The 24,948-nt window shown below is 44.0% G+C and overlaps 1 protein-coding gene and 1 long non-coding RNA gene across 4 annotated transcripts in view; one reads left to right on the top strand and one right to left on the bottom strand.

The window, feature by feature from the left end:
- The window catches only part of LOC114214329 (NXPE family member 3-like), a 59,937-nt gene that overhangs the window by 3,929 nt on the left and 31,060 nt on the right, over nt 1-24,948 (bottom strand). For 2 of the 3 annotated variants that reach the window (XM_088016677.1, XM_028109880.2), the window contains 5 exons: nt 18,675-18,878; nt 12,181-12,295; nt 4,703-5,427; nt 392-465; nt 73-285 (listed from right to left, as the gene is read on the bottom strand). In XM_088016677.1, coding sequence (XP_087872803.1) covers nt 73-285; nt 392-465; nt 4,703-5,427; nt 12,181-12,295; nt 18,675-18,679 — 1,132 coding nt within the window. In that variant the 5' untranslated portion in view covers nt 18,680-18,878. The remainder of the gene's footprint in view (nt 1-72; nt 286-391; nt 466-4,702; nt 5,428-12,180; nt 12,296-18,674; nt 18,879-24,948) is intronic. The other variant, XM_028109879.2, reaches the window with a different exon arrangement.
- Nucleotides 4,951-23,993, top strand: LOC114214332 (uncharacterized). Its single transcript, XR_015766411.1, has 4 exons — nt 4,951-5,052; nt 8,821-8,998; nt 19,617-19,811; nt 22,090-23,993. It is a non-coding gene; the product is annotated as an uncharacterized LOC114214332 (long non-coding RNA).

The raw sequence follows: 24,948 nt of genomic DNA, 5'->3' as shown, positions 1-24,948 counted from the left end.
TTCTCTGCCTTCTCAAAGCCCCGGATCTTCTTTCTCCTAGGAGCCCTGCCCTCTCCCCTCACGGTCACTCACAGGGCACGGTGTCACGCAGGTACTCCCACCACTGCCGAAGCGTGGAGTCCCCCATCATGTGGACAATGTGGCCAGCCAGGCAGCCCAGGATGCTGTCAACAGTGGAGAAGGAGCGGCCGGAGCAGGACAGTGAGTGCCACACAGCTCGGTGGTAGAAGCCGGAGGGCTTTGGGCCCGGGATCCCAGGGTGGCATGGTTGTTGAGGGGACAGAACTGTAAATAATCATTTGTAAGCAAAGCAATCTGTGGGTACAGAAGAATCTAAAGCCACACGCATGGAATAAGTGCTGCCTTTTCTACAAGCCCCAGCGTCACTTACCCAGACTCTTGTTGCTCTCCTTGGCCACCCAGATTGGAGAAATACTCTGAGGGAGGACCTTGTCTGTCACATTCCTGAAGAGAAACCAATTGGCAACAGGGGAGCCCTTAATGGGAATGTGTGATGGGAAGGAATCCTGGGCTGAGGTGAGATGGGGCTTCTTGGAGGAAAGGAAGTTCTCAAAGTCAAGGGCATCTGTCCAGTGTCAGGGCTCCTGGGAGATAGTGAGGGCCTGGGGGCAGGAGAGGGATTGGAAGCTGGAGTTGCTCAGGGATTCAGGATCCAGGTTCTTTGCCTCGGGGATTCCGTCAGTGCAGAAAGCAGAGCTGTTTTAAAATGTACCCAGGGTTTTGGTTTTATTTAGGTATGGCGAGGCCAACAGATCAGGAGATGATGGCCATAAGAAAGATAAGAGTTCCTGAGAGGCAGGGGCACACGGAGAAGCACCAGGGTCAGTCGGGGGCAGAGGGAGCAAGGGCAAAGGGCAAAAACCTTTGTTGTGATTTTCACAGGAAGGAATAGGCAAGGAAGGGTAAGCAGCTGAGGAGGCTTAGGATTGGATCATGTGAATAATGTCAGCAGGCTCTGGGCTATAACAGGTAGATTCTAATTTCAGGCAGGGGGTGTTGGCCCAGACTGTAGGAGCCTGATAAAAGGAGGCAGGGTGGTGGTGTGCACTCAGAATTAGGTGGTTGTGCTCAAGGCAAGTTGTTTGCTATCTCTAGGAGCTAGCTAACCCTGGGAGGGACCACCCCTCCCTAGGTCCACAAGGCCCCAAGGCATCAAAGCATCACCAAAATACAGGAAATTAAAAACATGATTCCGGGGCGCCTGGGTGGCTCAACTGGTTAAGCATCTGATTGCAGCTCAGGTCATGATCTCAGGGTCATGAGACTGAGCCCCGAGTTGGGCTCTGCACTGAGTGTGGTGGAGCCTGCTTAAGATTCTCTTTTTCCCTCTCCCCCACTAACGCTCTCTCTCTCTTAAAAAACAACAACAACAAAAAACATGATTCATATGGGAAGAGGCTTGGAGACTTTTTCAAGAAGTGCTGACTCTCCTCTTGGTCTCATTGAGCCCACTCCTGTTGGATTCTCCTTGACCATCATCAGACCAGCAGTCACTCCCTGATCCCTGGGACTCCTCCCTCCCCTAGTAGGTAGCCCCTTGTGTGAGCTCCCTTCTCCCAAGGCTCGGGGCTCAGCCCTTGCTCTTCCTTTCCGGATCACACTCCCTCCCTTGGTGGTCTCACTCAGCCAAGATCTCCAGCCCAGTCTTCTCTGCCAAATTCCAGGTTTGTGAGTCTAGCCATCTGCTCAACATCTCCACTTGGTGTCTAATGCACGTGATCAAACTCCCCCTCTCCACCCCCCACCTGCCGCTTTCTCACTCCAGCTGATGGCAACTGTCCTTCCATGTGAGCAGGCCCCAGACCTCACACTCATCTGCGAGCTCTCACTTTTCGGCACATTCCGTTTTCTCTCAGGCCATCCTATGGGTACTGTCTTCGGAATATACCCAGAAATGAATCACTTTAGACACCTTTACTACTGCAACCTGAAGCAAAGGACTCCCACCTTTCAGTCTCCCTGATTCTCCCTTAACCTGCAATCCATTCTCAATACAACGGTCTGAGAGACCTTTTAAAAATGTGATCAGGGATGCCTATCTTCCGCTTAAAATCCTTCAGTGACTCCCTTTTCACTTACAGCAAAAATTACTGTGCTTACAGAGCCCTTCCTGGTCATGCCATGTCCTTCCCTTAACGCCACTGGTCTTCACCTGCCACCTCCCTGTCCTTTGCCCCATCTCAGCTATTTGACTTCCTTGCTGTTCCTCAGACACACCAGGGACACCACAGCATTTCCTCTGCCTTAAACCTCTTCTCTCAAGTTATATCCTGGGTCAACTCTCTCATCCCCTTCAAGTCTTTGCTCAGATGTCACCTTCTTAATGAGGTCTATCCTGACGCCCTATTTAACACTGCAACCTGTCCCCACCATACTCCTAATCCTCACCTCCTGTGTATTTTAAATTTCCCCTAGCACGTTATCTCCTTCTAACATTCTATATACTATTTACTTATTGCCATGTTTATTGTTTCTGACCCTCCCTCCTGTCTTAAGTAAGCTTTACCGGAGCAGGGTAAATGGTGCTGGATTCCTAGTGCCTCCAGCAGGAGCATGCATGTAGAAGGTGCTCGGCATGCATTTGCTGAATGAAGGAATGGACTGCTTGAAGGGATTGTGTCTGAGGAGGAGAGGGGAATTTGCTTCTCGGGGGAGAGGGGATGAGAATATTCCTACAATCTAGAAAAATGCTTGCGTATGGCCTTCCTTGAGTGTCAGGGCCCTAGTGCCCCCTAGAGGTGACAGCTTCAGGAAGCAGGTGCAGGATGGTCCCACGGACTCTGGACCCAGGTGGAGATGCCTGCCCTCCCAGCAGAGCCCCCAAGATTACACAAAGTTGGACAGTGGGCACTTTGGGGTGACCAGTGTGGACAGAGGACTAAGGATGGATCCCAGATGGCCAAGGTGTCAGTTTCTTTGCAGGACCTTGGGTGAGGGAGCTCTTGCCACCACCCAGCTGCAGGGGTCCTCGGATGGGATTGAAGTTTATGTAAAACACCTGACCTTGGGGCTGCAAATTCACGTCCACTACACATTCGCCCAATGTGTGGTTATCTCTTTAACACCTGTCTTTGATCAGCACACTGTTGGCTCCTACGGGACGGGGCCACTTCTGCCCTGCTCTTCCATCCCCAGGACCTCCAGGCCTTCGGACAATGTCCGACAGAGCAGGGGCCACTCAACAGCAGCAAAACACTTGGGACAAGATTTTAAGAGCCAACAGAGCCGCTATATGCTGTTCCTGTTCTAAGCACTTTACACACATTAATTTATTTGTTCTTTATCACAAGTCTATGAGGGAAGTACTATTATCATTCCCCTCTACGGATGAGAGAACAGAGAGGTTAAGTGACTTCCCAGAGATCACACGGATAGGAGCCGGCAAATTGTAGCAGGTGGAGCCAGGATCAGAACCCACACACTCACTCCAGAGACTTCAGGACTGTACCCCGAGTGACGTCCTGAGATGGCTCCTGTATTTAGCCTTAGAGTTATTTTTAATCGACCAATGCAAAAAGGACGTGCGGTTCTCCTTTTCTGACCAAAGGGAGTGTAAGAATTGGTCTGGAAACACCACGGTTTCCTGGCGCTAAATTCTCATGCCAGGAAGTCAATGTTAGTGGGAATTCCCCAGACTGAGCTACCGAGAGCCTCCTGGAGATGAGCATCTTGTGGGGCCGGCAGGCACCCTGGCAGCTTGGGCGTCTCCAGCTTGGTTCACCCCCTCCCGTCCTCATGGCAGCCAGTGAGAACTTCCGTGCTCCTTGGGGCTCCTTTAAGCTTAGCTAAGTTGCCAGCTGCCTGACCATCCCAGCGGCCAGCCCTCCCCTAGAACACCTCTGGCTCTTCTCTCCCCCTACTGAGTAGGGGTGTCCTCTCACCCCTGCTCTGCCCCCAGCCAGCCATCTACGACCCTGTTTTTGCCTCCATCCCCTACTCTCCCTGCTGGAGACCAGATATCCAGGTCTCCCACCTTAAAAAATGCCTCCCTCCTCCTTGGGATCTCTCAAAATGCCTCCCTCCCCTTGGGGTCTCTCTGTCCCCACCACGCCTCAGATCTCAGGGACAGTAGGGCTCACAGTGAGCCAGGCTGTTTGCTGTGTCTCCCCTCCCCGACTCCCATTCTCTGTCCCCCCAGGGAGCCTTGCTCCCCCAAGACTGAGGACAGTTCTCAGCCATTCCCAGTTTCCAGGCTGCAGGCTCTGCTCCCCTCTCACCCAGGGAGGTCACATCCATCCTCCATACTCCCTGACCACATATGCTGGTGAATTTGGCAGCACATCTCTCCTTACAAGGGCCATCAGAAGAGCAGCAAGGCCTGGAATCCTTTTCTTTTGCCAGAGGTCCATGGTTCTCCTTTGAGCTTAGTTAAGTTGCCACCTGCCAGGTGGGGTGCCCCTTCTCCGTGCCCTCACACCACTCTGTGCATACTACACATACGTACTCATCACACTGTGTGTTTTCAAAAGCCGTGAGTCTCCTCACTGAAAACTTGTAGAGGGCAGGGATGCCGACCATTACATAAAGATAGTCAGCACTTAGTAGGAGACCTGGCATGCAGAAGGAAACGTGTTTAACAGAAGGGAACAGATGAATAAGGGTAGTGGCTCAGGCAGAAAAATCACAGGGACCAGGGTTCAGGGGCGGGGGCAGAGACCCCAGATGATGCTGGGCTTCTTACCATGCCAGCAGGGCCTCCTCGTGTGGTGTGGTCACATTCCAATAATGTCCACTTGAATGCCCTACCAGTGAGTCGCAGGGCAGGGTGGGCGGTCGAGCACAGAACCAGAGCTCACCAGAATCTTCATCCCTGTAGTGACAGGTAGATTCTTCCTCCCCAGTTAGCAGGGGGTTAACATTGCAAGTCACAATTTCTTCATATCCTGTGGGTCCTCGGAAATAGCCTGTGAAATCAACCGTGGCCCACTGGTCTCTCCAGATTCTCCGCAGGACTCCAACTGCCTCGCTGGAGTGGATCAGCCGCACTTGCACCTGGGCCTGCCCAGCCCAGAGCAGGGGGAAGGACAACAGGTAGGTGCCATTCTCCAGATCCTGGATATCTCCAGGGACTCCTGCCTTCAGGTAGGGACCCAGGAGCTGTGCCCGAAACAGATCCCCACCGTGGGTCTTGGGCCTGCCCTGGTGGTCTCTTGCGACAAGAATGGCCTCCAGGTAGCCTCCCAGGGTGTAGCTGGCCTGGGGAGGTCCCCTCAGGTGGTAGGTGGAGGTCTGGGGACTGGTAGAGGCCAAAAGGTCCCCCCCATCTCCCAGGGTGGGAGGCCAGTGCAGAAGATGGGTCAGGTCCGAGAGCTCCTGGGGGAGAGAGCCAGAAGACTTGCGGCGTGGCTGGGGCTGCGGGGGCAGAGGAACAGTGCTGTCATGCCAGGAAACTCTGATGTACAAGATCTGTGGGTAGAGAAAGAGGAACCTGTCAGTGGTTTGTGTCTCTTCACCTTTCTTCTGGGAAGGCATTGTCAGTTACCCAGACTCAGTTCTCCTCTGCCTGGTGGGTCTCAGGCAGGAATCCTACCTGCCCTACCTCATGTTGCTTCTGAACCAAAGCTGGTGTTGGAGCCACCACACACATATGCAGATACCAACTCTTGTTTAAAACCGTATGTCTGTGGGTTTTGCTGTATTTCTCAAGGTTGGGTCATTTACAGAACCCACACCTTACACAGCAGTTGGATATCAGGACTGTGGAACTTAAAGGGGAATGGGAAATTGAGATGTTTCAAACATACATGTTCTGGGGAAGATGGGCCCTTCAAGATCTGATGATGAAGGTTTTGCTATTACACATTTCCATTTTTCAAAAAGAAGGGAATGTCCCACACCCCATTCTCTGGAAGAGGAGGAAACATGCAGAAATGGATTTTTCCTACTGCTAGAGTATGCACAGGGCACAATCACCCTCAGTGGGGGAAACGTCCCAAAAGAATTTAAGTTCATAGCTTGCGGACTTCAGATAACCAGTGCAGACCAACCTCTGGTGAGGCCAAAACCAAAAAGCTTTTCTCTACTTTGCCTACTGACTTGCCTTCAGCTACCTCTGAAGCTCAGCTTTGTTCTTTGGCAAAACCAGAGGTTGAACTGTATTAGGTTCTGGGAACATTGTTTCCTGGGTTAACTGCTCAGAGGGGTGAGATTTTGCTATCATTTTCTAACTTTGGTGGGTGTGGGTCTGGCGTAGTGATAGTTTGGGAGTCCTGTTGGCCCTGGAGGCTCTTCTTGTTCTCGTTCTTCCTTCATTCTAAACTCTCAGGGCCTGTGTATGTGAGACAGTGATGCTGTGTAAGTGTGTCTCTTGGGCAGATCTGGGCTCTCCTGTGGGCAGGTTTCCTTAGCTCTAGACTTGGGGAGGGTGTTTGTGACAGACACTGTTTGGTTGCCTATCCAATATCCCATTTTTGTTTGGGACAGAATATAGCCAACTGTGATACATTATTATCATGCGGGATATTATTATTGGCTTGAGCCAGTCATGACATTCACATTCCACACTTCCCCAGTCTTCTTGAGAGTTTTTCAGTTCCGGCTAATAAGATACCAGGAGAGGTCTGATGAGAGATAATCTGAGACAGCTGTCACTCACCTAACAAAAAGACCAATAAAGCTGGGGCCAACCCTATTTTATTTCCACCTGAGATGTGGATTCAGTGTCTGGAGGTGTGTCGGCCATCTTGCAATATGCTGTTTCATATTTTTTTCTCCTCCAATACCTCCACTCTTGGTGCTGGGTGTCATAGGAACGTGCATATCATGATAGGATTTCTGGCTGCTTCTTTATGTGGTGATGCTGGGTTGGTACAGTGTGGGGAGGAGTATTCCTGGAAGCCACTCCTATACTGAGACAAGTAGCTACAACCTAGCTGTACCCAAGAATGACTGCAAACCACATTACATCACAACTAAATGTTCCTCAACTCAAATTTCTCTTAACAGGCTCTAAAAAAAAATGCCTGTGACCAACCACTCCAATATCACCTGACATAGAGGAAGTTGTAATAGAAAGATACATGACCTTAACAGATTGAGGTTAAAGTATTTTACTACTGTAAAATTTACAGAACCACATGACATTGCTAGCACCCCACCCATGGCCTTGGTAGGGATCTGAGCAAGAGTCTGAACTTCAAGCCTCAGGTTATGATAACAGCAATGCCAACTCTGCCCCCTACTGACTGCAATGTGAGAGACTATAATTTATATGACTCATCTCAATTTTGGAGATGTTCAAGTATGAAAAAATGCACATCTTGGAATTGACAAAATATGATATTTACAACATATGTAACAGACAAAGGATTAATGCCCAGAAGATAGTAATGACCACAAATCAACACGAATACAATTAATAGTCCAGGGGAGAAATGGGCAAAGTATATGAATAGGCATGTTACAGAAGGGGAACTATAAAAGAAAATAAACATCAGAGGGGCGCCTGGGTGGCTCAGTCGTTAAGCGTTTGCCTTCGGCTCAGGTCATGGTTCCAGGGTCCTGGGATCGAGCCCCACATCAGGCTCCCTGCTCAGCGGGAAGCCTGCTTCTCCCTCTCCCACTCCCCCTGCTTGTGTTCCCTCTCTCGCTGTGTCTCTCTCTGTCAAATAAATAAAAATCTTTAAATAAAAAAATAAATAAACATCAGAAAAATATGCTCAACTACATTATTTATAGGAGCTAGGAATGGTTACAGAAGAGCCAACCACAGTAGCTTAAGAATGATGGTCTTGTTTTTCTCACATAATGAGATGTCCAGGAATAGAACATCAAGGGCTGTTTAGTGGCTCCAACAATGTCAGCAAGGATCCAGACTCCATCTGCTGTCCTTATTATGCTGACTTGGTACAAGATGGCTGCACCTCCAGTGTGCATGTCCATGTGCCAGCAAGTAAAATGGGGAATGGGAAACTGCTTGGTGGATTTTCTCCTTTAAATTAGGAAAGAAAACATTTTCCCAAAAGCCCCACCCAGAACATTATCAGCTGTCAGTTGGCCACCAGAGCTAGGAGAATGACATTATCATGATTGGTTGAGGCCAGTTATAATTCGACCTGGCGGGCTTGGGATTTGGGTAAGGGCCTATGTTCCCTGAAACTCAGGGATCTCTGAGGTAATGTGCTAGTAAACCAGCTCTCCGGAAAAACAAAAAAGTCCTGGCTTAGAGGTTCTGTTTTTAGAAAAAGGTATTTAATAGATAACTGACAGTCCTTTGTTATACTAGATATCACTTCTTCAGTGTCCACTTCAGATGTGACCAAGGTGGACTACAGATAAGGAGAAACTTCCCAGATGATGAAGCCAAGGACCATGCAAAATGAAGTCTGGGGAGCCCTTCCCAGGGAGTGGAATGATTACATATTGAATGCTTAGCGCTCTTCCCCTACTTTCTCAAACCTCACCTCCAGCCTTCTTCCCAGACTCAACTCCTAGAAGACTGACAGCTAAGCATAGGCCACCAACGTCAAAGCAGAATCCTGGAAAATTTCTCTGAGGATCTGACCTGAGAGGAAAGACCTATTGGTACTAACATACGGGCTCTCCATTAAACCAGCAGGCCCAATCACCCTACATTGAAAAGCCACCACCCATAAGCTTTCCATCTGTTTACTGCTAGTATATAGAAATAGTTGATTTTTATATATTGGTTTTATATCATTTAACTATCCTAAATTCACTTCTTTAGTATTTTCTACTTAAGGTTTTCTTTTTAAATGACATTTCCCCCCAATAAGTGACATATCTGCAATGCTGACTCTCTACTCCATTAACATGGTATATCTTTTTTTTTTTTTTAAGATTTTTATTTATTTATTTGAGAGAGACAGAGAGAGAGAACAGAGGGAGAGTAGGAGGGAGAAGAAGACTCCCGCTGAGCAGGAAGCCCAATGTGGGGCTCAATTCCAGGACCCTGCGATCATGACCTGAGCTGAAGGCAGCCTCTCAACAGATTGAGCCACCCAGGTGCCCCAACATGGTATATCTCTTAATTTATTTAGGTCTTCTTTGATTTATTTCATCAGTGTTTTGTAGTTTTCTGTGTACAGATCTTGCACATACTTTATTACATTTATATCTAAGTATTTCTTTTTTAGGGGGTGTTATTGGAAATGGTATTTAAAAATTTTTTTGTTTCCAAGTGTTTATTGTTCATATACAGAAATACAGAAATGCAATTGATTTGTATATTGACCTTTTTCTTGTGAACTTGCTAAATGTATTTATTAATTCTAGGAGACTTTTGGAGATTCCTTGGGGGTTTCTAAATGAGAAATAATGTCTTCTGTGAATAGAAAGGGAATTATTACTTCCTTTCCAATCTGTATACCATTTTCCCCCTTGCCTTACTACACTGGTTAAGACTTCCAGTACATTGTGAAAGGGGAGTGCTGAAAGCAGACATCCATGCCATATTCTAGATCCTTGCGAAAAGCATTCAGTCTTTAACCATTACATATGATTAAGTAGATTCCCTCTCTCAGGTTAAGTAAATTCTCTTCTATTTCTCCTTTGCTAAGACTTTTAATAATGAATAGATGTTGAATTTCATCAAACGCTTTTTCTGCATCTATTGAGATGATCATATATTTTTCTCCCTTAGGCCTTTAACGTGATAAATTATATTTATTGATGTTTGAATGTTGAATCAGCCTTGCACACTTGGTAATGACGTGTTCTTCCAGGAAGGTTTTTTAACCACTAATTCAATTTCTATAATAGATATAGGGCTATTCAAGTTATATATTTCTTTTTGAGTCATCTTTTGTTGTTTGTGTGTTTTAAGGAATTTGTCAATTACATCAAAGTTGTCAAATTTACTGGCTTACATTTGTTCATAGTGTCTCATTATTTTAATATCTGTAGAATATTTATTGAGATACCCCTTGCTTTCCTAATGTTGATAATTTTTGTCTTTACTCTTTTTTCCTCATGATTTTAGACTAAAGGTTTATCAGTTTTATCGATCTTCTCACAGAACCAGGTTTCAATTTATTTTCCATAATGTTTTTGTTTTCTATTTTATTTCTGTTTTGGTATATATTTTTTTCTGCTGACATAGGGCTTAATTTGCTCTTCTTTTTCAGTTTCTCTCTTTTTTTTTTAAGATTTTATTTATTTATTTGACAGAGAGAGACAGCGAGAGAGGGAACACAAGCGGAGGAGTGGGAGAGGGAGAAGCAGGCTCCCCGCTGAGCAGGGAGCCTGATGCAGGGCTCGATCCCAGGACCCTGGGATATGACCTGAGCCGAAGGTAGACGCTTAACCGACTGAGCCACCCAGGCGCCCCTACTTTTTCAGTTTCTTAAGGTGGCAACTGAGTTCGATTTGAGATCTTACTTCTTTTCTGACAAAGGTGTTTAGTGCTATAAATTTCCCTTTGAGTATCCCACAAAATTAATAGATCTGTTTTTATTTTCCATCCATTCAAAATACTTCATAATTTCCTTTAAGATTTTTCCCTTGACCTGTGGACTATTTAGATGTTATCTAGTTTCCAAATATTGGGGGGATTTTCTAGAAATCTCTGTTATTGATTTTGAATGTGATTGATTGATTTTTAAAGATTTTACTTATTTGAGAGAGAGACAGTGATAGAGTATGAATGGGGGGAGGGGCAGAGGGAAAGGGAGAGGGAGAAGCAGACTCTGCGCTGAGACATTTAACCGACTGAGCCAACCAGACGCCCTGATTTCTAATGTATTTTAAATGTGGTCAGATAACAGAGTTTTGTTTGAGTTGAAATGTTTTTAATTTATTTAGACTTGTTTTATGATCCAGAATATAATCCATTTTGGTAAGCATTCCATGTGCACTTGAAAAGAATGTGTATTCTGCTGTTGTGAGGAGTGTTCTATAAATGACACAGTTGGGTCAAGTTGGTTCAAATCTTCTGTTAACTTATTTTCTGTTGACCTGTGCTTTCAATTATGGATGAAGAGATACTGAAATTTCTAATTGTGAATCTATTTTTATTTGAAGTTTTATAAGTTTTTGTTTCATATATATCAAAACTCTATTAGGTGCATAAACAGGTCTGTTATGTCCTCTTGCTGGGTTGGTGAATTGCTCCTTTTTAATGTTATAAAATAACTCCCTTTATCCCTTCAATTCCAGTCCAACACCTCAGGGTCTATTCTAGTCTTCCCCTTTCCATATCTGTAACTCCTTCAACAATGAGAAACTGGTTTCTCATTATCCCAAATGCATTTACTTACTTGCCTGATATCCTTATATGAAACCAATTTCCCAACCTTTTCCTGTTCTTGCCCAGCTGTCACCCCTCTTGACTGCCCTCTTCCATAAACCCCAAGGGTTTATAGTGATATGAGGAAATGCCATCTCTTGGGGTAATCTTTTCCTCTGTCAGAATCATATCCCTAAAATATATACTCTATTCTAAGACAGCACTTTTCTACTGAATTATCACCTCCTGTTCTCTGATAAAGAACCCAAAACAAGAAAGGATGTTCAAGAAGAGATTCTCAGTTTCACCAGAACTAGTCATAGCAACAACATGAACTTATCCCAGGCTAAATGACAAAAACTTTGAACTAACACCCAGAAAAAAGAGCTGTAGAAACAACTCAGTTTGAAGACAATTGTTATTTAGCTTAACATAAATGATTTGTCCTTTGTAAATACACAGATTTGTATCTTTAAGGTTTCTTTTACCTTTTTCCCTGTTTATTCCTGGTAAAGCTTCTCTTTGAAGAATTCAACTATTTTTCAGCAGAAGCAAGGGGAAAAGAAAACTTCTACATATGCACATAGACAGAGAGGGAGAGCAGGGTATCTTTAGAGACAAGGTATGGAGGCTATCTCAGTTTTAAGAACTAGAAAGGAGCCAGGTAAGCTGGAGCAGAAATATAGTGCCTTGGGGAAAGAGAAAGCATGGATAGCTCAAGTTTCCATCTTCCCTTCAAACAAACTGCTTTTTGGGCTAATGTTTTGGACTCCATTACAGCTACCCCTACCTGATATAATTTGTTCATTCTTTTTCTAAGAGCTTGTCCCTCTTTGTCATTTCTGTTTCTGGATTAGAAAGAGGGAAAAAGGAATGACAAAATAGAGAGCTTCCCTCAGCCTCCTTCTCCTAGATGAAAGCAGTTGGTTCAAGCTTTATGACAGACAGAGACAAGTGGAAGGAAATATACTTACACAAATTGCAATGACTGATCCCACAACCACAGTCATGTGCCACTTGAACTGTCTGATGAATAGGTCTGTGGGAGCCTGGAGTTGTTTACCAGACATCTGGTATGTGATCAAGACCCTAGATAGATAAAAGTGTAAAATCAGAAGGAGTTTCATTATAAACATGGTGAAATAAGAGTTTTTTACTGTCTCTCCTATCAAGAAGACCAATAATGACAGTCACTGTGGATGAGAGGGCTTTTGAAGTTCAGGCGTCCAGTGGAGAAGTTCTAGCACACCCTTGGAGCAATTATGATCCAGCAATTCTATTTATGTCCACAAGAAACATGAGAATGTTCATAGCAGCTTTATTAATAATATTCCCAAATTAAAAAAGAAAACACAAATATCCACCAGTGGAAGATTAGATAAGCAAGTTTTGGTATGTTCATACAACTGAGTAACAACTAGCAAGAGAAAGAAAACAACTACTGATAAATGCAACAACATGAATAACTCTCAAAAATATGAGGTTGAGTGAAAAAAGCAAAACACAAAAGGTACATATTACATGATTCTTTAAGCATGAAATTATAAATTCTTTTTTTAAGATTTATTTATTTATTTTAGAGAGATAGTGCAAGCAGGGGGAGGAGCAGAAGGAGAGGGAGAGAGTATCTCTAGCAGACTCCCTGCTGAGCATGGAGCTGGATGCGGGGTTTGATCCCAGGACCCTGAGATCATGACCTGAGCCTAAATCAAGAGTTGGATGCTTAACCGACTGAGCCACCCAGGCACCCCCTAGTAAGAAATTCTAGAGGAGGCAAACTAATCTATGGTGATAGAAATCATAATAGGAGTTGGCTCTGGTGGAAAGGGCTGATCATAAGGGAGCATGAGGGAACCTTATGGAGTTCTGGAAATGTCCTTTATCTTGAATTGGGTGATAGTTTTACATATTACATATATTTGTCCAAATTAGTTATACACAAATCTGTGCATTTGACTATATGCAAACTATACCTCAATAAAAAGGAGAAAAAATAGGGACTAGAGAGAAGAAAAGAAAAACATGTATATTCATATAATTCATAACTAAATTTTATACAATATCAACATAGTGGAGATGCTGGATAGGGTAAGATTAGGGGATGTGAGAGTATACTAAAGTATTTGTATTGTTCAAAGGGGAATATACAGATAATGATATACTTCTTTTTGATGCTATCGTGAATGAAATTGTTTTTAAATTTTACGTTTGGATTGTTCACTCATAGTGTTTAGGAATATAATTTATTTTTGCGTATTAATCTTGATTCTTGCACCCTTGTTGAACTTGTTTATCAGCTCTAATAGTTTTTAGTGTATTCCTTAGAATTTTATTTATACAAGATCATGTCATCTGGAAAATAGAGAGTTGTACTTCTTCCTTTCAAATCTATATGCTTTTTATTTCACTTTCTTACTTATTTTCCCTCACTACCTCCAGTACTTTGTTAAAATCAATAAGGGGTAAGTAAACATAAAACATCAATAGAGGTAGATAAACATAAGTACAAGTAATGAATATAAGACTAAAAATAGAATGTAAAAATGTTTAAAATATCAGGAAAAAAATTTGATTCATCCATTGGAAAGTAGGGAAGGAGAAAAAAAGAAAGGATGATAAATGGGAAATTTGAAATAAAGTCATTGCAATAAATGTAAATAGGTTAAACTCACCAATTAAAAGACAGTGGAGTGCAATCAAGAACATACACTCTGAGTGACATCTCACTCCCAGAAAACACAGAAAAGAAGGGTCTGGGCTTACCACATCCAACCTCTCCTCCCAAACTCACCAGTCAGATTCAATCTCTCTACCCCAGAAGAGAAATGAATGAAGAGTTTAGAGCTGACGGAAACATTACACTAATGTCTGTCCCTCCTAGGTGGAAACATCAAAAGTGGGGAATAAGTGTTCTCTCCACCACCACCTCTATAATATACAAAGAACTCTTACAAACTGATTAGAAAAAGATAAACAATCTCATAGACAAAGGGGTGAAAGTCATAGTCAATGTGCCAAATAGCCAGCCATAGGAATAGATGCTCAAGTTCACTTGAAGCCAGAAAACTATAAATTAAAACAACAATGAGAAATAATTCCCTATTTCTGCCTGGAATGTGGAGGAAATGAAAGGAGAAAAAGAAATTATGCTTATGAAACTTTGAAGCATTCAAGCCTTTTTGGAAGGTGATCTATCCATATCTATTATTATTTAAAATGCATATACTTTTGAACCAGCAATTCTGGCTCTTAGATAGCTATCCTAGAGAAATAAAAGAACTTATTAGAAAGGAACAGGATATTTATTGCAGCATTGTTCACAGTGGTCCAGACTGGAAACCAAACATATGTGTATCAATTGGGGGATTCTACCATGTTATGAAATGAAATGTTGATATGGAATAGAATTATAGTGGGTAACTTGGAAGTGTGAACATAAGGAATTGCTAACTAAGAAAAGCAAGGTCGGGAGCCTGGGTGGTGCAGTCAGCTGAGAGTCCAACTCTTGGTTTTGGCTTGGGTCATGATCTCATGGTTGTGGGATTGGTGCTCAGTGTGGAGTCTGCTTGAGGTTCTCTCCCTCTGCCCCTCTAGCTTGTGTGCTCTCTCTCTCTCTGAAATAAATAAATAAATCTTAAAAAAGAAAAGAAAAGCAAGGTGATGAAAGAAAGTATGGATTAGGGGCACCTGGGTGGCTCAGTCGTTGAGCATCTGCCTTCGGCTCAGGTCATGATCCCAGGGTCTTGGGATCGAGCCCCACATCAGGCTCCCTGCTCAGCGGGGGGCCTGCCTCTCCCTCTCCCACTCCCCCTGATTGTGTTCCCTCTCTCGCTGTGTGTCTCTCTGTCAGATGGATAGAATCTTTAAAAAAAAATAAAATAAAACTGCCAGTTATTTAAAAAAAAAAAAAAGAAAGTATGGATTAAAGTATATCACATTTCAGAACCAAGGAAAAAAACTATTTATTTATAAAGTATATGCATATTATATAAGCATAGATACATAAATATACATATATATCTGTATGATAGCAATTGGATATGAAGAATATAGAAGGGTACACAGCAGATAATAATATTGATCATATGTAGGACAGAAACAGGGGGATAGGGTGTTCATTTAGGAAGAAGACATAGGGAGAAAGAAATTCATGACTTAAAACACATGCACGCACACACACACACATGCACATGAAGTATATGTAATATGATCCCATTCGTGTAAAACTATACACATGTATGCCTGAATGCATAAAGAGGTTCTTGAAAGGATGGTCACCAAACTGTTAGTTATCTCTCAAGGCAATGAGATTTCAGGTGTCTTTTATTTTCCTCTTTATATTTCCATGTATTATTCAAATTCAAATAAAAAAGCATGTGTTATTTATATGATCTTTTTTTTTTGAAAGAGAAAGAGCATTGGGGGAGGGACAGAAGGAGAGGGAAAGAGAGAATCTCAAGCAGGCTTGCCCAGCACGGAGCCCAACACAGGGCTCAATCTCACAACCCTGAGATCATGACCTGAGCTGAAATCAAGTGTCAGATGCTCAACGGACTAAGCTACCCAGGTACTCCTATACAATCACATTTTAACTGTGGAAATAAAAAGTGCACTTTTTGGGAGGAATTCCCTTCCTCCTCCATTGAGGCTAGATCCCAAGAAAAGACAGAATTAAGTGAGAGCAAAGACAGGCATACCCCTAAGTACTGCCTTGGGGCTGGTGACATATTTAAGTAGGAGAGGACCAAGGACTTAAGGCAGGGGTAAAGAAGGACCTGGTGGCCCAGGAGCAAAGCCAAAGGAGGGCCCAGAGGACGACTTATATAAGGCACACGGGCTTGGGGGCTCTTTCAAGTTGTCTACAACCAGAGAGAGATACCTCCACTGGAAACCTGGCCTGGAGCTTGAGAACCAGGCCTTCCACTGTCCAGCATGAATCCTGGGAATGGTAAAGAGCTCATTCTGCCAGATGCAGTGGCAACCTGGCTGTTGGGTAGGATGGGGGACCATCAAGCTGAGGATAAACAGATTCTTCTTGACCTTCTGCATTCATTCATTCATTCATTCATTCATTCATTCATTTAAACATGGGGCTTGAACTCACCACCCTGAGATCAATACCTGAGCTGAAATCAAGAGGTGGACGCTAAACTGACTGACCCACTCAGGCACCTCAACTGTCTGCATTAATTTCTGCCTGTTCTCTAATCCAGAACAGCAAAGAGCCCCGGGCCAAAGCAATAAAGCCAGTGAGTGGTGCTACCAATGCCATTATAATTTTCCATATTGTTGTCTCCAACAGTGCCCATGTGGAGACCAAGTGAATATATAATATGCAAGTGCAATTAAAATTATGAGGCCCCAGTGGCGCCTGGGTGGCTCAGTCAGTTGAGCATCTGACTCTTGATTTTGGCTCAGGTCATGATCTCTGGGTTATTAGATCAAGCCCAGCGTCAGGCTCTGTGCTGAGCATGGAGCCTGCTTGGGATTCTCTCTCTCTCCCTCTCCCTCTGCCCTTCCCCTCTGCTCTCTCTCTCTCTAAAAAAGAAAAAAATTATGAGGCCCCATAAAAATGTGAAGCAATAATAACAGCAATAGCAGCAACACAAGACACCTGGCAGATTTTTAGCTTCTGCCCAAATGAAGATGGGAGGCAGGGGAAGTGTATGAAAGAGATTCAGTTCCCCAATGGCTATTAGCAAACTCCAGATACATTCCCATTCCATCTCTTTTCTTGAAATGTGAGGACTTGGCCCTCAATTCTGTTCACCTACACACCTCCTTCACCTTCATCAAGCACCTAGAAACTCCAGCCCTGCTTTCTTGTACCTATAATGTTGGACAGACTTCCTTAAAAACCTAGGAACTGGGGTGCCTGGGTGGCTCAGTCAGTTAAATGTCTGCCTTCAGCTCAGGTCATGATCCCATGGTCTGGCATCAAGGCCCATGACAGGCTCCCTGCTCCCTCTCCCTCTGCCCCTCTCCCCCTTGTGCACGCGCTCTCTCTCTCTATCTCTATCTCTCTCTCGCAAATAAATAAATAAATAAAATCTTTTTAAAAATTAAAAAAAATCTAAGAGCTACTGGCACTGCTTTAATAAATGCAGTCATCCTACAGTCAGGCATCTGCTTCCAGATTATTACCACATCATGTTTATTCAACATCTTATCAAATCTAAGGCAAATACTAATAAGAGACTTTCACTTGGGACAGAGCCAGGTATCTCTTCCCCAGCCTCACAAAGCAACTGCTGCCTACTCTTTTATTCCTCCTCAAGCTCCTCCTTTAGGAAGGAGCTTATGTTCTCCTCTGCACTTACTTCTTGGGGCTGTTGGAAGACCTAGGAATCCCCACCATCCTCCCTTAGAAATTCCAGACATCCTACCACTCAATTGCTCCTTTTCACTCCTGGGACTAGGTTGTAGGCTCCATATTCTCCCCAACACAGCTCTGGGACCAAGGCAGACACATTCAGCTAAAGCAGACCAAGAAGAGGAATCAATCTACCTAATTATAAATGCTGCCCAGGGAAGAGTCAAGTTGATGTCATAACGCAAACCCCAAAGGGATGCCAGCAAAGTCATGTCAGAGAAGCTTGTTCAGCTAATGGACGAGTCACTTCTGTACACAGACTTGAACTATACTTTTGAAATTTGGGTGGCAATCCGCAGGCATGGTTCCCCAGCCAGCACTGTGTTCGGGACCATCCAGAGGACTGCCATGCATCAGGCAATGGTCAATAGGAGCGAAAAGGGAAATAAGAACCATGGTGGTCCCCCGCCACCCAATGCCACCTCCCTTTCCCCTTTCACCCAGTCCATGAATGAGAATGAGCTTGCAGAGAAATCATGAGGGAGGTTACAGAACCACAGGGTCAGCTATGGGCTTACTAGCATAATACCACACTCCAAGATAGCTTAGCCATTATTGGCTTTGCACAGTTGGATTCTGGCTACTGGCTTTCAGGGATGGACATCTGGTATCCTATCCTAGAGATACTCCAATCTTATAGAAATAAAATGCCCATCTCACCACCCCCCAACCATGAACCTGCTTCCAGTTTTCCACAGGGTTGCCAGTGCTAATTGCCATCTCTGAGGTCTCTTTCTCCTTAGCTTTCTCAAGTTTCCCAGCAGTATTTGAAACTGTTGACTACTTTCTCCACCCTAAAGCCTTACCGGAGTCGCCTGTCTTCTTGACCACTTGGCACTGCCTCATACCCCCTTCTGTGGGTATTATCCAGTGTTCTATTTGTACAGATCACTTTCTCAAAACCAGGCACATCTTGTGCCCTTCTTTGTATTCCACACATTAAAGACAGTAATTTGCCCAGATTGTGATTTTAATCCATGCTTGACAAGTGGTTGCTTGACAAATAGCCCAAATGCCCCATTCCCTCAACCTGAGTCTGCCCATATGTCTACTTCCTCTGCTCACATTTCCTTTCTGAAGCGTAAGCCTGCTTACCTCATCTCAGGATACCTCTCAGCTCTTCTTGCTCTTTCTTTCCTTCCTCTACAAAGTCCCCAAAGTCTTGTTTCCTCTCTTCATAGAAACTCACAGGGTAACATCCTGCCAATGCTTCAAATATTGCCAAAGTGCAGCAGCTCCAAACATGTGGATGATGCAGCCAGTCGGGCACCCAGAATGAAGCCAAATGTGGAGAGGATGCTGTAGTAGGAAAGAGAGCCACGCTTTGTAACAGAATAAACTTAAGAGTCTGAAAACACAACAGCAAAGAAGAAATGTGGGAATAAGTCTGCAGGAAAGAGGAGCTTGACCACTGTAGAACACTATGGTCCAAACCCCCAAAGAATAATGACTTCCTCTTCCCACTCACTAGAAAGCCTTTTCTACTGACATCTGTAGAGCAAAACAACATACTGGGGAGAGGGCCATGTATGTCTCCTTTCTAAAGAGAAACTAGACTTTAATCCCACACCTAAGCAGATGTGGGGAATGTGCAGGGGATGATGTCCTTGCTTAAAGACTGAGTGTTTTTTTCCTGAGTCTGAATTTTTGTTGTCTTCTATGTACCACTCAAGCACTAAGAGGAGAAAAGGGGCTCAAGCTGGGAGAAGGGTTCCCAATGCTGTGGCTGTAGGAATTACATGAGAGGCTGGGGGAAAAAAGAAACGTTGAAATCCAGAGATTATATGGGAAAATATTATTTTGATTCTATTTCCAAAACATATAATACAAATTATTTGATCAGACAAAATAAGAAAGATTGATTTACAAAAAGGAAAACTCAGAAAGCAGAGAGGAAAGTATTCCGGTCAGGGTCTGGTAAGGAGACAGAAATCCCACCAGATCAGAGAATTGAATATAAAGAATCATTAACCGGGTATACAGAGTTGGGCAAAGGTAACTGGAAAAGCAGAATGATAACACTATGGTGTTGTGTAGATTCCAACTGCAGGAAGCAGCCACCACCCTTGGGACTGAAGGAGCTGAGAGAAGTTGTCAGAATGATGAAAACTTAGAAACGTAGGAGGTCATGGAGATAACACTCAGACCTCTGCGGAAGTGCACTGCTCAACTCATTCTGAAAGTGTTGGAAAAACCACAAATTGGATCAGCTTCTGCTCCTGCAAGGACCAGGTACTGTCAGCATGAGGAGGGTAGCTGATGCTCACCGAACAGGACAAAAGCAGCAATCCCATAAGAAGCAAACGGGAATAGCAAGTCCCATTCTCTTTCCTGGAGCCTTGCCCTCTCCCTTTGGCATCCTCTATTAGGAGGTCCTAAGAGGCAACCAGCAGGTAGAGCAGAGATGTTTGCAGAGTCCCAGCCCCAGACTCACAAAGTTGAGCATAGAAGGCTAAGTTTGGGGCGCCTGGGTGGCTCAGTTGGTTAAGCGACTGCCTTCGGCTCAGGTCATGATCCTGGAGTCCCGGGATTGAGTCCCACATCCGGCTCCCTGCTCAGCAGGGAGTCTGCTTCTCCCTCTGACCCTCTTCCCTCTCGTGCTCTCTATCTCTCATTCTCTCTCTCAAATAAATAAAATCTTAAAAAAAAAAATTAAAACTAATGATAAAAAAAAAAAAAGAAGGCTAAGTTTGGAGCTGATAGACAATTGTGTATCTAATGGCAGAGGTAGACAAACCAGTAACTGAACTTGTTGCTTAGAAATTGCTCCACGTGAGCAATCAACTTAGCCTTAGGTTTTCTAGCAGCAAGACCAACACGAAGGGATATAAAATGTTTTCTTTCCCAGTAAAGTTAAGCGTTCTGAACAAAAGATTCACAACAGCTGTGTTTCAGTTCCAGAAAGGAAAGAAAACTGCATTATTATCATAGAAACCTAATAGAAACAGAAGAAGAAAGGAATCTACATATAGATGAAAGTTAACAGTAGGCAATAAATGAGAATAAGGCAAAGTTACATCAAATCAGGTACTTACAACATCCAACCTCATCAGCTGGGGAAACCCTGTGGAAACAGCCAGGCTGGAGTTCCGACTGAGAGGCCTGGGTGAAGCATCCTCCCGTCAGGTGAGACTTCCAACTGACCATCCCCAAAAGGGCCATATTTACAGGGCAAATAACGGGGTTTGAAATTAAACATTTGTTTGCCTATGTGCAGTTTGGAGCAAGCTGCATTTCTATGTTATCATTTTTCTATATTTTCAAGGAGCTTGGGCCATGTGTGTCTGCCTCCCCTCCTGGATTCCATCTGGGGGGTCCAACCCAGCCTGGAGCAGGAAGGGATGTGGGACAAGATTTGTAGCTCTTGGCATCCAGAACAGAAGGGCCAGTTCTGACCTGAAGGCCAGATAATATATTTCAAACCACAGCATAAGTCTCACAAACAATATTCCTTAGCCTACCTGTGTACATGCAGGTCCAGGTGGCCGGCTATGCGGGACAAATCACAAAAACATCTATCCATATAGAGCAGTAAGATACAGCTTTGGAGAAAAAATGCTCTGTTAACTAAACTATAGAAGACACGGGGAGGGAAGGAGGGTTGTCTAGGGAAGAACTTGAGAGAACAAGGTCTCTAAGGGAATGGAGTTTGGCTGAGTTGGGTCAGAGTTGACTAAGGGAGGGGAGTTGTGCTCAGAAGTTTGCAAGGTGGGGGTCCAGCATGCTGGCTTCTTTCTGGGTCAGGGGTTTCTATCACGGGCTATGGTGACTTTCAGCTAGCTCTTTCCTGAATTTTCAGGCAAGGCTAAGAGCTGAATATAAGTACTCATCTAAAACCATAGCCAGGAAGTGTCAAGCATCTACCTTTTCCCAGGGTATATATTGCAAGTCAAGGGCTCAAGCCCTGCTACTAGACCAAGAAACCACTTTGGGCATGGTATACAAATCCTCAGGGATCTTTTTTTTTTTTAAAGATTTATTTATTTGAGAGAGAGAATGAGATAGAGAGAGAGAACATGAGAGGGGGGATGGTCAGAGGGAGAAGCAGACTCCCTGCTGAACAGGGAGCCTGATGCGGGACTCGATCCCGGGACTCCAGGATCATGACCTGAGCCAAAGGCAGTCGCTCAACCAACTGAGCCACCCAGGCACCCCCTCAGGGATCTTCTTAATTCTGCTCTCTCACCTCTCCCTTCACCCCATCCCCATCTCAAAAATGTTGCCATGTGATTATATCATCCCTGGGCATCTCTGTTTCCCAGCCTGGAATGCCCTTCTATCTAGAATGTCCTAGAATGCTCTGTGCCTGGCTAATTCACAATCCTGTTTTAGAACTCAGCTCAAGTATCTTCCCTTTGTGGAATTCTTCCCTAGGCCCCAAAGGCTGGGCCACATACCTATCCTGTATACTCTCATAGTTCACGAACACTTAACATATGAAACTGTAATTGCCAGTTACCAGGGCCAGTATAATCACTTACTCTGATTAATCAGAGTTCTTACTTTCCAGAAACAGAACATAATTTGGCTGAGTGAAGAATAATAGATATTAACAGGAGGATTCTGCGTACCCCAAATACTGCTGGGAGACTTGAAAAGCTTGAATGCTAAGCTTCTAGGAATTATACCCTACACCACGCTCTGAACATAACTGCTGAGGCATCCACCATCCCTGCTGCTGCCTGACTGAGCAGTAGGAGAAATTCCCTACTGCTTGTTTACACCAAGGATGCCATTTTTGTGTCAGGAGCCTGACCTTGCAACCACCGCTATTCTTGAAAGCCACATACCTCTGATACCACCCTTACCAGCAAAATGGATTCTGTGTGGATCTTATTTTTCAAGTCACTCATGTCTGAATTGAAGGATGGGATATTATGGAAGCCGAGAGAAAAGAGGGTTTCATAAAGGAAGGAGTGGCCCACTTAAGAGAGAGGGTGCACTGGTGTGTGTGCACCCTCTCTCTTAAGAGAGAGAGAGGGCGCCTGGGTGGTTCGGTTGGTTGGGCGAATGCCTTCGGCTCAGATCATGGTCCCGGAGTCCTGGGGTTGAGTTCCACGTCAGGCTCCCAGCTCAGCAGGGAGACTGCTTCTCCCTCTGACCTTCTCCCCTCTCATGCTGTTTCTCTCTCTCTCAAATAAATAAAATCTTAAAAAAAAAAGAGAGAGAGAGAGAGCACAAGCAGGGAGGAGGGTCAGAGGGAGAGGGAGAAGCAGATTCGCTGCTGAGCAGGGAGCTTGATGCAGGGCTCAATCCCAGGACCCTGAGATCATGACCTGAGCCGAAGGCAGACACTTAACCAACTGAGCCACCTTAAGCGCCCCTAAATAAGTAAAATCTTAAAAAAAAAAAAAAAACCCAGGGTGCCTGGGTGGCTCAGTTGGTTAAGCGACTGCCCTCACCTTAGGTCATGATCCTGGAGTCCCGGGATCGAGTCCTGCATCAGGCTCCCTGCTCGGCGAGGAGCCTGCTTCTCCCTCTAATCCTCCCCCCTCTCATGTGCTCTCTCTCTCTCTCTCATTCTCACTCTCTCAAAATAAATAAATAAATCTTAAAAAAAAAATAAAACCAAAAAACTAACCAGTCCTACTTAGACAACAAAATTGTTGATTGCAGGGGCGCCTGAATGGCTGTCGTTAAGCGTCTGCCTTCAACTCAGGTCACAATCCCAAGGTCCTGGGATCCAGCCCCACATCGGGCTCCCTGCTCAGCAGGAAGCCTGCTTCTCCCTCTCCCACTCCCCTGCTTGTGTTCCTGCTCTCGCTATCTCTGTGAAATAAATAAATGAAATCTTAAAAAAAAAAAACAACAAAACGATCGATTGCAGAATCTGCATGTGGAACATTTACAAAAACAGATTGTATACTGGGCCAAAAAGCAAGGCTCACCAAATCTCCAAAGATTTAAATTATATGAAATACATTCTCTGGTTACAATGCGATTCCATTAGAAATCAATGACAAAAATAGTATTAATGGAAAGATGTTCATTATATCTCAGTTGAAACCAAATCAACTACAAATTCAGTATAATCACAATTATTCAATACAATCACAATATAATCAAAATTATTCAATCTAGTCACAAAATAATCCAACAGGAAATTTTTTTTAAAGATTTTATTTATTTATTCATGAAAGACAGAGAGAGAGAGAGAGAAGGAGAGGGAGAAGCAGGCTCCCAAGGAGCAGGGAGCCCGATGCGGGACTCGATCCCAGGACCCTGGGATCATGACCTGAGCCGAAGGCAGACGCTTAACCATCTGAGCCACCCAGGTGCCCCCAACAGGAAATTTTTTTTTCAATTTCATAAATTAGTTAAAAGATTTCTATGGAAGCCCAAAAGGCCAAAAAAAAAAATTTGCCCAGGCCCTTTTATTTTATTTTTTAAAGACTTTATTTATTTATTTGAGAAAGAGAGAATGAGAGAGAGAGAGAGAGCATGTGGAGGGGGAGGGTCAGAGGGAGAAGCAGACTCCCCAGTGAGCAGGGAGCTCGATGCAGGACTCGATCCCAGGACTCTAGGATCATGACCTGAGCTGAAGGCAGTTGCTTAACCAACTGAGCCACCCAGGCGCCCCTGCCCAGGCCCTAATTTTAAAGAAGAACAAAAGTGTAGGTCTTGTCCACCAGAAATGCAGAATTAATACAGAACTATAGTAATGAAGACTGGGTGCTATTGGTGCTGGTTTAGACAGACGGACTCACCAAACAAAATAGCCCCAGAACAAACCGATAAACTGACACCTGATTTATGAGGAAGATGCACTGCAGAGCTATGGGGAACGGATGGACTTCTCACTTAATGTGCCAGGTCAATCAGGTATCCAAACATCCCAAACTTTTTTTTTAATGTTCTTTCATAAGTAATCCAGAGAAATTCAAATTAAAACCACATAAGTCACTACTACAGACCCACAAATTTTGCCAAATACTTAAAAATGATAAAATCTTTAAAGATGATAATATCAAATGCTGGCAAGAATGTGGAACAAGAGCTGCTTGTGAGAGAGTAAACAAGTAAAACCACTTTTGAAAAATTGGCAGACTCCACTAAGTCAAAAGATACATCTACTCTCCAATCAGCAAAGCCACCACCAGGGGACACCATACAGAAATATCTGTCCATGTAGGCTGTAAAGTTACAGGCACAAGAATACAGCAATTTTTCGTAATAGCCCATCGACAGTGGAAAGTAAAAATATAGTGTGATATAATCATACAATGAAACATCATATAACAGTGGAAATGGATCAATTGCAATTACACGAACAATATGGATGAATCTTAAATACTTTATTGAGCATAAGAAGCCAGACAAAACAGAATTCATAGTGTATGTTTTCATTTACATGAAGTTGAAAATCAGG

This window comes from Eumetopias jubatus, unplaced genomic scaffold (assembly GCF_037043125.1).
Source record: "Eumetopias jubatus isolate StellerSeaLion01/CBP00866 unplaced genomic scaffold, mEumJub1_p1.0 scaffold_12, whole genome shotgun sequence".
In the NCBI taxonomy this organism is placed as follows: domain Eukaryota; kingdom Metazoa; phylum Chordata; class Mammalia; order Carnivora; family Otariidae; genus Eumetopias; species Eumetopias jubatus.
The sequence above is the reverse complement of the archived record's forward strand: the minus strand, read 5'-3'. Positions and strand labels throughout refer to the sequence as shown.